This window comes from Coregonus lavaretus, assembly GCF_964263955.1.
Source record: "Coregonus lavaretus genome assembly, chromosome: 19".
Lineage (NCBI taxonomy): Eukaryota > Metazoa > Chordata > Actinopteri > Salmoniformes > Salmonidae > Coregonus > Coregonus lavaretus.
The window spans coordinates 41,509,908-41,526,288 of NC_140006.1; the positions used below are offsets into that span (position 1 = coordinate 41,509,908).

The following is a 16,381-nucleotide window of genomic DNA, read 5'->3' on the forward strand; positions in this document are numbered from 1 at the left end:
CACCTGTGATTGCTTTATGCCTCTCTCCCATGTCAATATGCCTTGCTTATTGCTGTTTCGCTTATTTCTTATTGTACTATTTCACTGTAGATCCCCCAGCCCAGCTAAACCTGCCTTAGATAGCTCTTTTGTCCCACCCCCCATACATGCAGAGACCGACTCAATCGGTGCCTCCAGTGATGCTATCTCCTTCATCGTTACCCAACGCTTAGGTTGACCTCCATTGTACTCCTATCCTTCCATATCCTTTTCTGTACATAATGCCCTGAATCTATTCTACAACGCCCGGAAACCTGCCCCTTTTTTTCTCTGTACCCAACACACTAGAAGACCAGTACTTAAAGCCTTTAGCCATATCCTTATTCTACTCCTCCTCTGTTCCTCTGGTGATGTAGAGGTTAACCCAGGCCCTGTAGCCCCCAGTATCACTCCTACTCCCCAGGCGTTATCATTTGTTGACTTCTGTAATCGTAAAAGCCTTGGTTTCTTGCACGTTAATATCCGAAGCCTCCTTCCTAAGTTTTAGTTATTCACTGCGCTAGCACACTCCGCCAACCCTGATGTTCTAGCAGTGTCTGAATCCTGGCTTAGGAAGGCCACCAAAAATTCAGAAATTTCCATCCCCAACTACAACATTTTCCGTCTCGATAGAACTGCCAAAGGGGGTGGGGTTGCAATCTACTGTAGAGATAGCCTGCAGAGCTCTATCGTACTTTGCACCCCAGTATCTCTATTTGCACATCATCTTTTGCACATCTATCATTCCAGTATTATACGAAATTGTAACTGTTTTGCACTATGGCCTATTTATTACCTTACCTCCATAACTTACTACATTCGCACACACTGTATATATTTTTTCTGTTGTATTTTTGACTTTATGTTTTGTTTTACCCCATATGTAACTCTGTGTTGTTGTTTTTATCGCACTGCTTTGCTTTATCTTGGCCAGGTCGCAGTTGTAAATGAGAACTTGTTCTCAACTGGCTTACCTGGTTAAATAAAGGTTAAATAAAACATTTAAATAAAAAACAAACACACCAACCAGTACAAACACACCAACCAGTACAAACACACCAACCAGTGCAAACACACCGACCAGTACAAACACACCGACCAGTACAAACACACCAACCAGTACAAACACACCAACCAGTACAAACACACCAACCAGTACAAACACACCAACCAGTACAAAAAGACTTGGACTAAAATGCAAACAAGTCACACATTAGTGTGTACATCACACGTGCATTACATTACATTACAGTTTATTATATTACGTTACAGTTCATTACATTACATTACATTACAGTTAATTAATTAAACAGTAATTTAATATTGACATTAGCTCAACGCACAGCTAATTTACAGAGTTCATGACAGTGGAACTAAATCTCTCCGGCATCTCCCCTATAGTCAGTCATCTTATAACATTCCAATTGCCTTCATCTTGGCAGCCAGACAGACTTTAACCCCAGTGTCAAACAGCAGTTTAAAGGCTCTGCTACACAACGCTTCATCATCACTTTTAATGGGCCGGAGCGCACATGTTTTCCTTTCTACAAAGAGGACGAGGAATCTTTTAGAAGCCATGAACAGCTTTTACAGTAGTGGTAGAAAGACCCATTTTAATTCAACAGAGGAGAAAGCTCTCCCAGGCCATATGGAGCAGCCCATCTTTCCAGTCGTGCATCATGGGAAATAAAAAAAATGTCAAGTCCATTTTCAAGTCCATTCGCTCATGTTTCATGCCTCTGACACGTGGTAATGATAAATAATGGTGTAATCTTGACATTTTGTTTTCATTATTGTGATAGGCTCATGTTTTACCGGTACGACGTACCCCCACTATTTGTTTTACTGGTACGACATACCCCCTCTATTTATTTTACCGGTACGACATACCCCCTCTATTTATTTTACCGGTACGACATACCCCCTCTATTTATTTTACCGGTATGACGTGCCCCCACTATTTATTTTACCGGTACGACGTACCCCCACTATTTATTTTGCCGGGACGCCATACCGGACCGTACCACCTTACTTTCACCCCTGCTCTCGCTCCGACCTCCCTAGTCAACCTGACCTCTGATTGGCTCCGACCTCCCTAGTCAACTTGACCTCTGATTGACTCCGACCTCCCTAGTCAACCTGACCTCTGATTGACTCCGACCTCCCTAGTCAACTTGACCTCTGATTGGCTCCGACCTCCCTAGTCATTATGCATGCTGTTTATGCTGCCACCAATGAGACACTTCACATGTAACGGATGAAGTGACGTTTATCACAGTAATGGAAGGAGGATAAGGAGAGAGAATGATAAAACGTGGTTCCTAACAGCTCTTTACAAATAACACTACTTCATCTCTCTCTCTCACAAACTCTCACTCTCACTCTCTCTCTCTCTCTCTCTCTCTCTCTCTCTCTCGCTCTCTCTCTCTCTCTCTCTCTCTCTCTCTCTATCGCTCTTTCTCTCTCTCTCTCTCTCTCTCAGAAGCAGAGATAAAACAGCACCATCATTGCACTGGCAAGCCAACTTCCATCCTCCACCTCCCTCCCTCCCTCCCTCCCTCCCTCCCCTCCCTCACCCCCCCTCCCCTCACTCCCTCCCCTCCCCTCCCCTCCCCTCCCCTCCCCTCCCCTCCCCTCCCCTCCCCTCCCTTATATTCTGAGATTGGTTATAGTCCTGGAGATCATTTGTGGTTCCAAAATGTAGTGTTTAGTGTAACTACGTGCACCTCAACTTACCTGGTAAAATAAGGGTTAAATAATAAAGTACAAAATCAGAGTGACCTATCTGTGGTTTCATACAAGATTAAGTCCAGGATCTTAAGCACTTGTTTAACGTATTGTACAAATTGCACACAAAAACATTTGCGGACCGGTTTTTGCTACTGGCTGAAATTATACAACACCTCTGGAGCATCCCTTCCAGTTGGTAATTGGGAACACCCCAGGGAAGGAAACCCTCAGGCCTCCCTTCCAGTTGGTAATTGGGAACACCCCAGGGAAGGAAACCCTCAGGCCTCCCTTCCAGTTGGTAATTGGGAACACCCCAGGGAAGGAAACCCTCAGGCCTCCCTTCCAGTTGGTAATTGGGAACACCCCAGGGAAGGAAACCCTCAGGCCTCCCTTCCAGTTGGTAATTGGGAACACCCCAGGGAAGGAAACCCTCAGGCCTCCCTTCCAGTTGGTAATTGGGAACACCCCAGGGAAGGAAACCCTCAGGCCTCCCTTCCAGTTGGTAATTGGGAACACCCCAGGGAAGGAAACCCTCAGGCCTCCCTTCCAGTTGGTAATTGGGAACACCCCAGGGAAGGAAACCCTCAGGCCAGAGGCTTGCATTTTTCAGAGCTGGCAAGTAAAATATGTGCCAAAATCACTGCCAGGTGAGTGGGATGTTGTACTGTTGTAAAAAATATATATAATGACATTTTCTCAGAGGGGTGTGTGTATTTAAGGTGTTTGGGAAATAGCAGTACTTGCTGCAATGCTCAAGAAAAACAGTTCCACCTTAGAACACAAATTACATCATGTCAGCTGTTAAACAGAGAGAAGGTGGCAGAATAGTTGGTTTGATTCTGTGCATTCACCAGGTTGTTAAATATTCATAATATCACTACTTCTCATATTTCAAATTTTAAGGACGTTAACTTTTTGTGTGTAATGTTGAGTACTGCATAGGTTGGAAGTGTTAAGTATTGACTCTCTCAGTCAGTGCGGTGTGGATGCCAAATTACGTAGTTCCGAATGTTGAGTACTGTAGCTAGTGTTGGTCTCCTACAGTCTATGGACTTCGAATCAAGAACGATGATCAGCAATGTTGATGTTGGGTTGGTTTCTAGCCTTGACTTGACTGGTGGTGTTCAGTGTTTGTTTGGAGGGTCATGTGGCATGTTGATGCTGATATGGAATGGATTATAAGACTGTTGCCATGGGTGTAATGCTAGTGTTGAGTGTTGAGCGCTGGTGATGAGTGTTGAGAGCTGGTGTTGAGTGTTGAGAGCTGGGGTTGAGTGTTGAGAGCTGGTGTTGAGTGTTGAGAGCTGGGGTTGAGTGTTGAGAGCTGGGGTTGAGTGTTGAGAGCTGGTGTTGAGTGTTGAGAGCTGGGGTTGAGTGTTGAGAGCTGGTGTTGAGAGCTGGTGTTGAGTGTTGAGAGCTGGTGTTGAGTGTTGAGAGCTGGGGTTGAGTGTTGAGAGCTGGGGTTGAGATTTGAGAGCTGGTGTTGAGTGTTGAGAGCTGGTGTTGAGTGTTGAGAGCTGGTGTTGAGTGGTGAGAGCTGGGTTTGAGTGCTGGTATTGAGTGTTGAGAGCTGGTGTTGAGTGGTGAGAGCTGGGTTTGAGTGTTGAGAGCTGGTGTTGAGTGTTGAGAGCTGGGGTTGAGTGTTGAGAGCTGGTGTTGAGTGCTGGTATTGAGTGTTGAGAGCTGGGGTGCGTGGGGGTTCAGCTCCAGTGAGGAGATCTCCATTATTTATAACACTCACTGTGACCTACTTTCCAGCCTAGCTGTAACCACTCTCTCTCTCTGTATTTTAAACGTCTCTATCTTTAACTAAGGGACAGAGCGCACGCACACTTACACACTCGAGCAACATACATGCACACGGGAAAGTGAAGCCTCGTACACGCAAAGCTTTACATAACGCATACAGTATATCCCTCAAGCACTCAGACACACTTGTTCACAAACACAATCAGGCACATGCCAGCATAAACACACACACACACACACACACACACACACACACACACACACACACACACACACACACACACACACACACACACACACACACACTCACACTCACACACACACTCACACTCACACTCACACTCACACTCACACACACACACACACACACACACACACACACACACACACACACACACACTCACTCACACTCACACTCACACTCACACACTCACACTCACACACACACACACACACACTCACTCACACTCACGCTCACACTCACACACACACACACACACACACACGTTGACATCCTCACACGCATATACTGCATATACACACACTCCTGATAATTCCGCCCTGCATCTGTCCCGTTGTACCTGGCCTTCTAAATGGCGTCTAAAGGGTTCTCATTGTTTCTCTCCCAAGCCTCAGTAAAACCAGAGAGGAGGAACAGAGAGGAGGAGAGAGAGAATGGAGGCTGTGGGGAGGAAGTGAATGAGGGGAGGAGAGGAGAAGAGGCGAAGGGTTTGACTCCAGTTTTTCTTTTTATGGACGGGGCCGCCACACCGCAAATGAGAACAGAAATGTGTTACTTCCGAGAGAGTGCTGTGCAGTGTCTCTGTTTTCCAACCAAAGACTGATGTGTGTGGGTGCAATGGAGATGATTACTGTGAAGGGCACTGCAGTCTAATAAACTGATGAGACCGTGTTGTGTCTACTAATGAGATGTAGCCTGGTGGCCTTCTGTTAGAGAGAGAACACTGGAACAGAATTATTCATTTCATTCTCTCTCAAAGGGAGCCCCATAAAAAAGAATTGTTCTTGCTGTAAATTGTGAGTGTGTGTGTGTGTGTGTGTGTACGGACATATCCTTGTGCATGTGTGTGTTCTGTGTCTGTGTATGCGCTTGTATCTGTTTTCGTGTGTGTGTGTGTGTGTGTGTGTGTTTGCTCAGTAACTGTGTAATGTATGTCCTTTTTTGTGGGTGGGTTCTGTGTCCTTTCCACACTTCCATTGTGACCGAGGTTGCTGTCTAGACTGAAGTGGTGCAGCGCCGAGCTGCAATAGTAATGAACTGTCAGACAGATCCTGAGTAGAGGGGATTCAGATCAACCCACGTCCCAAATCTAGTTTCAGATCCAGATTAAATTGAATGGCCTTTAAATTCAGACTCTGATGTGGTTTCAATTGCTGTATGGTTTCAACGTGAGGAGGGGAGTTCCAAAGCCGGAGGAAAGGTATAGGCTAACACAGGATTTTCTATTGGTGAGTGAACTGGATTCACTCTCAGTCTGTTTACACTGAACTGGATTCACTCTCAGTCTGTTTAAACTGAACTGGATTCACTCTCAGTCTGTTTACACTGAACTGGATTCACTCTCAGTCTGTTTAAACTGAACTGGATTCACTCTCAGTCTGTTTAAACTGAACTGGATTCACTCTCAGTCTGTTTAAACTGAACCGGATTCACTATCAGTCTGTGTATACTGAACTGGATTCACTCTCAGTCTGTTTAAACTGAACTGGATTCACTCTCAGTCTGTTTAAACTGAACTGGATTCACTCTCAGTCTGTTTAAACTGAACCGGATTCACTCTCAGTCTGTGTATACTGAACTGGATTCAATTGAACTGGATGTATACTGAACTGGATTCTCCAAAAACAACTCTACATTCTCTTCCCCTTTGTGGTCTACCATATTACTGTGTGCGTGGTCTACCATATTACTGTGTGCTAGGTCTACCATGTTACTGTGTGATTGGTCTACCATGTTACTGTGTGCTTGGTCTACCATGTTACTGTGCGCCTGGTCTACCATGTTACTGTGTGCTAGGTCTACCATGTTACTGTGTGCGTGGTCTACCGTGTTACTGTGCGCCTGGTCTACCATGTTACTGTGTGCTAGGTCTACCATGTTACTGTGTGCGTGGTCTACCATGTTACTGTGTGCTAGGTCTACCATGTTACTGTGTGCCTGGTCTACCATGTTACTGTGTGCTTGGTCTACCATGTTACTGTGTGCGTGGTCTACCATGTTACTGTGTGCTAGGTCTACCATGTTACTGTGTGCGTGGTCTACCATGTTACTGTGTGCTAGGTCTACCATGTTACTGTGTGCCTGGTCTACCATGTTACTGTGTGCTAGGTCTACCATGTTACTGTGTGCCTGGTCTACCATGTTACTGTGTGCTAGGTCTACCATGTTACTGTGTGCTTGGTCTACCATGTTACTGTGTGCTAGGTCTACCATGTTACTGTGTGCCTGGTCTACCATGTTACTGTGTGCTAGGTCTACCATGTTACTGTGTGCGTGGTCTACCATGTTACTGTGTGCTAGGTCTACCATGTTACTGTGTGATTGGTCTACCATGTTACTGTGTGCTAGGTCTACCATGTTACTGTGTGCGTGGTCTACCATGTTACTGTGTGCTAGGTCTACCATGTTACTGTGTGCTAGGTCTACCATGTTACTGTGTGCGTGGTCTACCATGTTACTGTGTGTGTGGCCTACCATGTTACTGTGTGCGTGGTCTACCATGTTACTGTGTGCTAGGTCTACCATGTTACTGTGTGCGTGGTCTACCATGTTACTGTGTGTGTGGCCTACCATGTTACTGTGTGCGTGGCCTACCATGTTACTGTGTGCTTGGTCTACCATGTTACTGTGTGCGTGGTCTACCATGTTACTGTGTGCTAGGTCTACCATGTAACTGTGTGCTAGGTCTACCATGTAACTGTGTGCGTGGTCTACCATGTTACTGTGTGATTGGTCTACCATGTTACTGTGTGATTGGTCTACCATGTTACTGTGTGCGTGGTCTACCATGTTACTGTGTGCTAGGTCTACCATGTTACTGTGTGATTGGTCTACCATGTTACTGTGTGCGTGGTCTACCATGTTACTGTGTGCTAGGTCTACCATGTTACTGTGTGTGTGGCCTACCATGTTACTGTGTGCTAGGTCTACCATGTTACTGTGTGCCTTGTCTACCATGTTACTGTGTGCGTGGTCTACCATGTTACTGTGTGATTGGTCTACCATGTTACTGTGTGATTGGTCTACCATGTAACTGTGTGCTAAGTCTACCATGTAACTGTGTGCGTGGTCTACCATGTTACTGTGTGATTGGTCTACCATGTTACTGTGTGATTGGTCTACCATGTTACTGTGTGCTAGGTCTACCATGTTACTGTGTGATTGGTCTACCATGTTACTGTGTGCGTGGCCTACCATGTTACTGTGTGCTAGGTCTACCATGTTACTGTGTGCCTTGTCTACCATGTTACTGTGTGCTTGGTCTACCATGTTACTGTGTGATTGGTCTACCATGTAACTGTGTGCTAAGTCTACCATGTTACTGTGTGCCTGGCCTACCATGTTACTGTGTGCTAGGTCTACCATGTTACTGTGTGATTGGTCTACCATGTTACTGTGTGCCTGGCCTACATTTACATTTACATTTACGACATTTAGCAGACGCTCTTATCCAGAGCGACTTACAACCATGTTACTGTGTGCGTGGCCTACCATGTTACTGTGTGCGTGGCCTACCATGTTACTGTGGGCTTGGTCAACCACATGCTCTGTGTATATCTACGCATCAGTCAGAATCGTTTTTGCATATAATGTACATTTTAAAATGATGCTCCGCATGTATTGATCTCTTTCCTGTCTGTGTTGTTTGCTCTCCACTGTTTGTCCACTAGGCTCTGTGCTAGTCCCCCCAGCTTGTTTATCCTGCCCTAGAGACCCGTAATGGAGGCGCGTGAGAGCCCTCTCGCGTGCCCAGATTCACTAACAACTTCTTTGCTTCTCCTTCAGAATCGGGGTGGAATATAAATTAGCGTCCTTTTAATCAGTTTACACCCTCTAAGCACAGCCTGTTACCTCTGAAAGGTGGTGGGTGGTGTCTCCTCTTCCTCCTCCTCATCCTCCTCTTCCTCCTCCTCCTCCTCCTCTTCCTCCTCCTCCACCTCCTCCTCCTCCTCCTCCTCTTCCACCTCCACCTCCGCCTCCTCCTCCTCCTCCTCCTCTTCCACCTCCTCCTCCTCCTCCTCCTCTTCCTCCTCCTCCCTCTCCTCCTCCTCCTCCTCCTCCTCTTCCTCCTCTTCCTCCTCCTCCTCCTCCTCCTCCTCCTCCTCAGTGATCCAGTAGCTGCTTCTCTTCGTTATACGTTCCTGGCAGAGGAGCCAACTGTTAGCACAGCAGAAGAACTGTGTGTGTGTGTGTGTGTGTTCATACGACTTTGTGTTCTTATCTATTTTTTATATCAGTGTTTCTCCCCACAAACTTGTGTGTGATGTATGCTCATATCCTAACAGTCTCTCACCTGCATCACCCTCCCGTTCACTATCCATTCAACCACACACAAGATTACACACACTGTAACATACCTCTATCTTTCCAACAGCAAAGCCTCCTACGCACCGTATAACTTCCCCTCTAAGCTTACAGGCCTAACAGACATTAACAGAGTGATGTCCTTGTGGCCAAGTTTGGAGGGGATTCTGGAACATGCCAGTGTGGTCGGCAAAGGAAGAAGGGTGAGGGGGTGTGGGAGCAAGGTGTGAGGGGGCCTTGGCAGAGATGGGGGAAGGGGGAGATGGAGGTGGAGGAACGCTGGCTGAGTCGCCCATTGTGGGACAGGAGGGATGTGACCCCACGACCTCTCACACAGAGAGGGATGTGACCCCACGACCTCCCACACAGAGAGGGATGTGACCCCAATACCTCCCACACCGAGAGGGATGTGACCCCACAACCTCCCACATAGAGAGACATCTGCTCTCAGACATTGTGTCATCAGGTCGAGATAAAACCGGTCTCTCCAACTCCCCACTGCGGCCTGTCCACAGTCACACCCCCGCTGACCGGCTTACATGCCCTGCACGTACCCTGAGTCCTTCACACTGGGGCTGTGTGTCGAACATCGCTGGGTGTTATAAACGAGCACTCACACTAAGTGTGAGAGATAGAGCTGGCCCATACAGTCTCGCGCACACAGACATACACACACACAAACACATGAATGTTCACATACCTGTACTGTATACCTATTCGCATATTGAGTATTAATATTCAGGCAAGAATGCACAAACATGCATATCTATCTGACTCTATTACACACACACACAAACACACACACACACACACACACACACACACAAACAACAAACACACACACACACACACAAACACACACACACACAAACAAGTTTGCCTGTGGAACACCTCCAGCAGTGAGCAGAATTAGGCTGTCAGTCAAAGGGACAACCTTAAAAGGGCACATAACCCCGGAGGAGACAGAGTTGAATGAAATATCACCACACACAAACGCACACACACACACACACACACACTGCCAAATCACTTAAGGCAGCCCAGCATTTCCAAACAAACTCATTCACCTGGACCACACACAGTCCGATACGCCAATCCAAAGGAACCCAAACAAACCTAGTCAACACACATTACACACAATATCCTCCTCAAAACAATATCATCCACAGCAATTCCTCATCTCTCCTTCATTTGTTGACCTGTGTCCGTTTTGTCTGTCGTACGTCCTGTGGATCACCATCACCACCGTCTCGTAACTCAACCCATCTCGTTACCGCAATAACAACCCTCACATACCTCGTCATGTTCAGTGGGGAGAAAATAGTTTGAAACGTGAGAGTGAAATCTGACCTTGTTCAATATGTACACAGATTTCAATTTCCTGTTACAAAATGTTTTGCGTCGGTGTGCCCTACTGACCATGATCCGACTTCCTGAACTTTGACCCGACTTCATGAACATTACTGTAACAACAAACTCCCTCTGTTGTTTGGCACCAAAACAGGAAATGTTCACGCCGGAGTGCAAGTTTAAGGAGTCGGTGTTTGAGAATTACTACGTGATCTACTCGTCCACTGTGTACCGGCAGCAGGAGTCCGGTCGGGCCTGGTTCCTGGGCCTCACCAAGGAAGGCCAGGTCATGAAGGGGAACAGGGTCAAGAAGACCAAGCCCTCCTCACACTTTGTCCCCAGGCCCATTGAAGGTAAGGCATCTGAATGTATCGGTCATCTCATCTGTGTTATTGTTTTTTTTGCAGGTTCCGATCACCTGGAGTAAGCCGATTAAAGCCCTGTATGGTGAAATCAGGGGTCTCGTTTATAAAATGTTCTCACGCACAGATTTGATCGTACATTGTGCGTACGATGAAATCCACGGTAACATTGGGATTTATAAATCTTGAACTTCACATTGGAAATTTCATGAGTTACTTGGATTTTTGCATGAAATGTCATGATTTATAAATGAAACATGCTTCTATGTGTTATACACAACATTAGTAGTGTATACACATTTGACAAAATTGCATTTTCTCACACTGGCGCAAAAATGTTCCTCATGCCAAATTGCAGTATAAAACGTTTCATAAACAAGGCCCCTGGGAGATAGTGTTGGACCTATGTTGTCCAATCATTTAGCTGCTTTTGATTTACAATGGAACCAATGGAACCAATGGAATACTCACAAAAGTGGATAATGTTTTATAATTATGTCCAGTAATAAATCATTTCATAAGGTATTTAGAAATGGTCTGCCCACCATTTTTGTTAATTTTTTATTCACACATTTTTAAATATCAGTAAGCTAGTTACTTTTTAAAGGTCCAATGCAGACGTTGTTTTTATATCTCAATATCGAATCATTTCTGGTACCTTGCCGTGATTGTTTTCCATTACAATAGTCAAAAAGAGAGCAAGAAAAGCTTCTTAGCAAAAAACTATTTCTCAAGAAAGAATTTAGCTAGGACTGTCTGGGAGGGGTTTGAGTGGGGAGGGGAAAACTGAAAATTAGCTGTTATTGGCAGAGGTTTGGAATTCTCTTTCTTATTGGTCTATTAACTAATTTACTGCATGGTGATGGCATTTACACCATGGATGTCATCAAAACTCCCTCCTGCCAAAACAGCTGTTACACTGAAAGGGCATTATCGTCATTTTCACAATTTCACAGTATTATTTCCAACGTCAGAGTGTGGAAATATATCTAAAGCACAGGAAAATGACGTTTTTGGACTGCACTGGGCCTTTTAAATGATTTATTGCTGGTTTATAAGATAATGTATAAGCTGTTTAATATAGATACTTATCTATATTAGACTAAAGTATAGTTCTTAAGAAGCACTATACTTTATAAACTGTGTATAAAGGACCTGAGTAACTACTGTTAAAAACCTGGACAATGCCATTAGTAGGCATCCCAGCAGTACCTTATACTCCACCAAGCTCTCAAAATGGCCTAAAACCAGGGGTTGGAACCGGTTCAGGGAACAGAACAGAAAACCGGAAAATAACAGAATCTTTCAAGAAACCAGAACCAGAACCGAGAACGAAAGTGATCTATACTCTTCCGGAACAGAACCGTATTTTAAAAGCATGGGAACCGGTTAATAACGTTATTTTACGTTCTGGGTATTTTTTTTTCCAGTCCCACAAAAAAAAAATGCAACAAAGCGCCATACGCAAAACTCTCACTGAGTATGGTTACATGCGCACAATAATGTGATTATTGTGAATAGTCAGATTAATATAATAATTTGATTAAAATGTTTACATGCTTTGCAAGAAAAATGATTTCCCTATTAATCCTGTTTCCATGGACACATCTGAAATCAGGCTACCTGATGGCACTGATAAATGCAGAAGATCGGCAATCAAAATAAACGTTCTACCACAGCGACCATGTTATTTTTGGGAAGCATATTTGATTCTGAATTCGGACATATACAGTTTGTATGCGAAAACTACTTATAAGACGCATACATTCAGTTGTTCCAAACTCACTTCACTCGTGCTAAAGAGGGAGGCTCGCTCGGCTGGTGGTAGCACATGAGCAGATCAAATACACCGCTGGAACGCCATTTAAGGCGTTTACATGGAATTCAAAGATTGCTCAGAAAACCAGGTGTTTTAATCACCGTATGCTTACTTTGATTTTGATCTTATACCAATTTAAGATAAGCAGAGGAAGGTGGTTACATTACTATTGCATAATCTGTCTATTGCCATAAATCAGTTTAATATTGAATTATACCACAACATTGTTGAATACTCGTTTCTGATTGGCTAGAAGGGCATTCTAAAATGGACATTAAAAGCAGATAACAGGACAGTTGGAAAATATATCGGGACACCTTGCAATCATGACGCAATATGCGCTGACATTACAGGCGTGATTCAGAAATTAGGGAGAGAGATTTTTCGTCAGAGAACAATGGATTAACTTTTTCAATATTAGTTAAGGATACTATAGTCATCACGTTTCACATTGGATTTATTAACTACAAAAAGGTAAGACGTGTTTTTATTTGAATTCTGGTGCCTCTCTGCACACACAGCTTGTTAGCTAGCTTGTTAGCTAGCTCTGGTCTAGCTCTTGAAAACTCAAAGCGGCATTATGTGTAATGTAATGGAACTGAGAGTCATGATCAAGGGCTAGCTCTGGTCCAATGTGAGTTATGCCAACTCTCTGAAGTTCAAAGACATTCAAAGTTCCTTCATACAGTGAGGGAAAAAAGTATTTGATCCCCTGCTGATTTTGTACGTTTGCCCACTGACAAATAAATGATCAGTCTATAATTTTAATGGTAGGTTTATTTGAACAGTGAGAGACAGAATAACAACAAAAACATCCAGAAAAACGCATGTCAAAAATGTTATAAATTGATTTGCATTTTAATGAGGGAAATAAGTATTTGACCCCCTCTTAATCAGAAAGATATCTGGCTCCCAGGTGTCTTTTATACAGGTAACGAGCTGAGATTAGGAGCACACTCTTAAAGGGAGTGCTCCTAATCTCAGTTTTTTACCTGTATAAAATACACCTATCCACAGAAGCAATCAATCAAATCAAATCAAATTTTATTGGTCACATGCGCCGAATACAACAGGTGCAGACATTACAGTGAAATGCTTACTTACAGCCCTTAACCAACAGTGCAGCAGCGTAAAAAGGATGGGGTGGGGGGGCAGTGCAAATAGTCCAGGTAGCCATGATTAGCTGTTCAGGAGTCTTATGGCTTGGGGGTAAAAGCTGTTGAGAAGTCTTTTGGACAGTGTGGAGTGCAATAGAGATTGCATCATCTGTGGATCTGTTGGGGCGGTATGCAAATTGGAGTGGGTCTAGGGTTTCTGGGATAATGCTGTTGATGTGAGCCATGACCAGCCTTTCAAAGCACTTCATGGCTACAGACGTCAGTGCTACGGGTCGGTAGTCATTTAGGCAGGTTATCTTAGAGTCCTTGGGCACGGGGACTATGGTGGTCTGCTTGAAACATGTTGGTATTACAGACTCAGTCAGGGACATGTTGAAAATGTCAGTGAAGACACTTGCCAGTTGGTCAGCACATGCTCGGAGTACACGTCCTGGTAATCCGTCTGGCCCTGCGGCCTTGTGAATGTTGACCTCAGATTCCAAACTCTCCACTATGGCCAAGACCAAAGAGCTCTCCAAGGATGTCAGGGACAAGATTGTAGACCTACACAAGGCTGGAATGGGCAACAAGACCATCGCCAAGCAGCTTGGTGAGAAGGTGACAACAGTTGGTGCGATTATTCACAAATGGAAGAAACACAAAATAACTGTCAATCTCCCTCGGCCTGGGGCTCCATGCAAGATCTCACCTCGTGGAGTTGCAATGATCATGAGAACGGTGAGGAATCAGCCCAGAACTACACGGGAGGATCTTGTCAATGATCTCAAGGCAGCTGGGACCATAGTCACCAAGAAAACAATTGGTAACACACTACGCCGTAAAGGACTGAAATCCTGCAGCGCCCGCAAGGTCCCCCTGCTCAAGAAAACACATATACAGGGCCGTCTGAAGTTTGCCAATGAACATCTGAATGATTCAGAGGAGAACTGGGTGAAAGTGTTGTGGTCAGATGAGACCAAAATCAAGCTCTTTGGCATCAACTCAACTCGCCGTGTTTGGAGGAGGAGGAATGCTGCCTATGACCCCAAGAACACCATCCCCACCGTCAAACATGGAGGTGAAAACATTATGCTTTGGGGGGGGGGGGTTTCTGCTAAGGGGACAGGACAACTTCACTGCATCAAAGGGACGATGGACGGGGCCATGTACCGTCAAATCTTGGGTGAGAACCTCCTTCCCTCAGCCAGGGCATTGAAAATGGGTCGTGTATGGGTATTCCAGCATGACAATGACCCAAAACACACAGCCAAGGCAACAAAGGAGTGGCTCAAGAAGAAGCACATTAAGGTCCTGGAGTGGCCTAGCCAGTCTCCAGACCTTAATCCCATAGAAAATCTGTGGAGGGAGCTGAAGGTTCGAGTTGCCAAACGTCAGGTTCGAAACCTTAATGACTTGGAGAAGATCTGCAAAGAGGAGTGGGACAAAATCCCTCCTGAGATGTGTGCAAACCTTGTGGCCAACTACAAGAAAGATCTGACCTCTGTGATTGCCAACAAGGGTTTTGCCACCAAGTACTAAGTCATGTTTTGCAGAGGGGTCAAATACTTATTTCCCTCATTAAAATGCAAATCAATTTATAACATTTTTGACATGCGTTTTTCTGGATGTTTTTGTTGTTATTCTGTCTCTCACTGTTCAAATAAACCTACCATTAAAATTATAGACTGATCATGTCTTTGTCAGTGGGCCAACGTACAAAATCAGCAGGGGATCAAATACTTTTTTCCCTCACTGTAGAAGCCACTCCCTTCATAGGTATAATTCTGTGGGCCTAATTCAGAAAATGCATGTCATAACAACAAGATGCCCAGTGCTTCATGCCCAGAGCTCTCCTCACCTGCAAAATGTCAGCCCTATGCCACACCCTACACCACACTTGTCTGTCTAATGTATATACGTAGCTTACCCGCTCCATAGCAAGCTGTTCTATCCATTGGTGAAGTAATTTAATGTCGAGCTAAATGTTTAAAAAAATTGATTTAAGAGGTTTAAAAATGAACAGAAAGGAGCAATATAAATTGTTATTTGTTTGGGGTTCGAATCGGTTCAGAACTTTCTTTTGCTGGTCAGAGCAGTGGAACAGAACTAAATATTATCGGTTCCAACCCCTGCTTACAACATATCAATGGAGAAAAACTAAGCACCCAACACAGGACGTTGAATATTTAAGGAAATGTATTCAATATTTTATTTCAGAACAGGTTCCATGAGCAACTTCATACACTCTGTGGGAGTCCCTGAGCTCGATCTGACTTTGTCTCTCTGTCTGCCCATCTATCTCCTCATTATTTATCCTCCATGTTCCCCTCTGCTTCCTGCTTCCTGCTTCCTGCTTCCTGCTTCGTCCTCTACTACATACACTGTCTGCAGTGTGTATGTACAGGGAGCCATCGCTGCATGAGATCGAGGAGAAACAGCGCTCCAGGAAGAACTCAGGGACTCCCACCATGAACGGAGGGAAAGCTGTCAACCAGAATTCCTAGCAGCAGGGCCCCAAAGGTGGGGGGGCCACTAGGGGGCCCTGTCCCCCCTCTCTTAAACAGAGGGGGGAGGGGCCACAAACCCCCCTCACCACCATGCCCTCTGAAGGGATGGACCGCCACGAGGGGGAGGAGCTACACCCAAGACCACGAAAAACTCTTGCCTGTGAAAATCTTTTAGACGAATATCAAGATAAACCCAGAGGGAA

At 44.9% G+C, this 16,381-nt stretch overlaps 1 protein-coding gene across 3 annotated transcripts in view; it reads left to right on the top strand.

Moving 5' to 3' along the window:
- LOC311146592 (fibroblast growth factor 12-like) overlaps nucleotides 1–16,175 on the top strand; it is a gene marked incomplete at both ends in the record, with an annotated part of 51,824 nt that extends 35,649 nt beyond the window's left edge. For all 3 annotated transcript variants that reach the window (XM_084183116.1, XM_084183114.1, XM_084183115.1), the window contains 2 exons: nucleotides 10,548–10,746; nucleotides 16,063–16,175. In XM_084183116.1, coding sequence (XP_084039242.1) covers nucleotides 10,548–10,746; nucleotides 16,063–16,175 — 312 coding nt within the window. The remainder of the gene's footprint in view (nucleotides 1–10,547; nucleotides 10,747–16,062) is intronic.
- Between the last annotated feature and the right edge of the window lie 206 nt (nucleotides 16,176–16,381).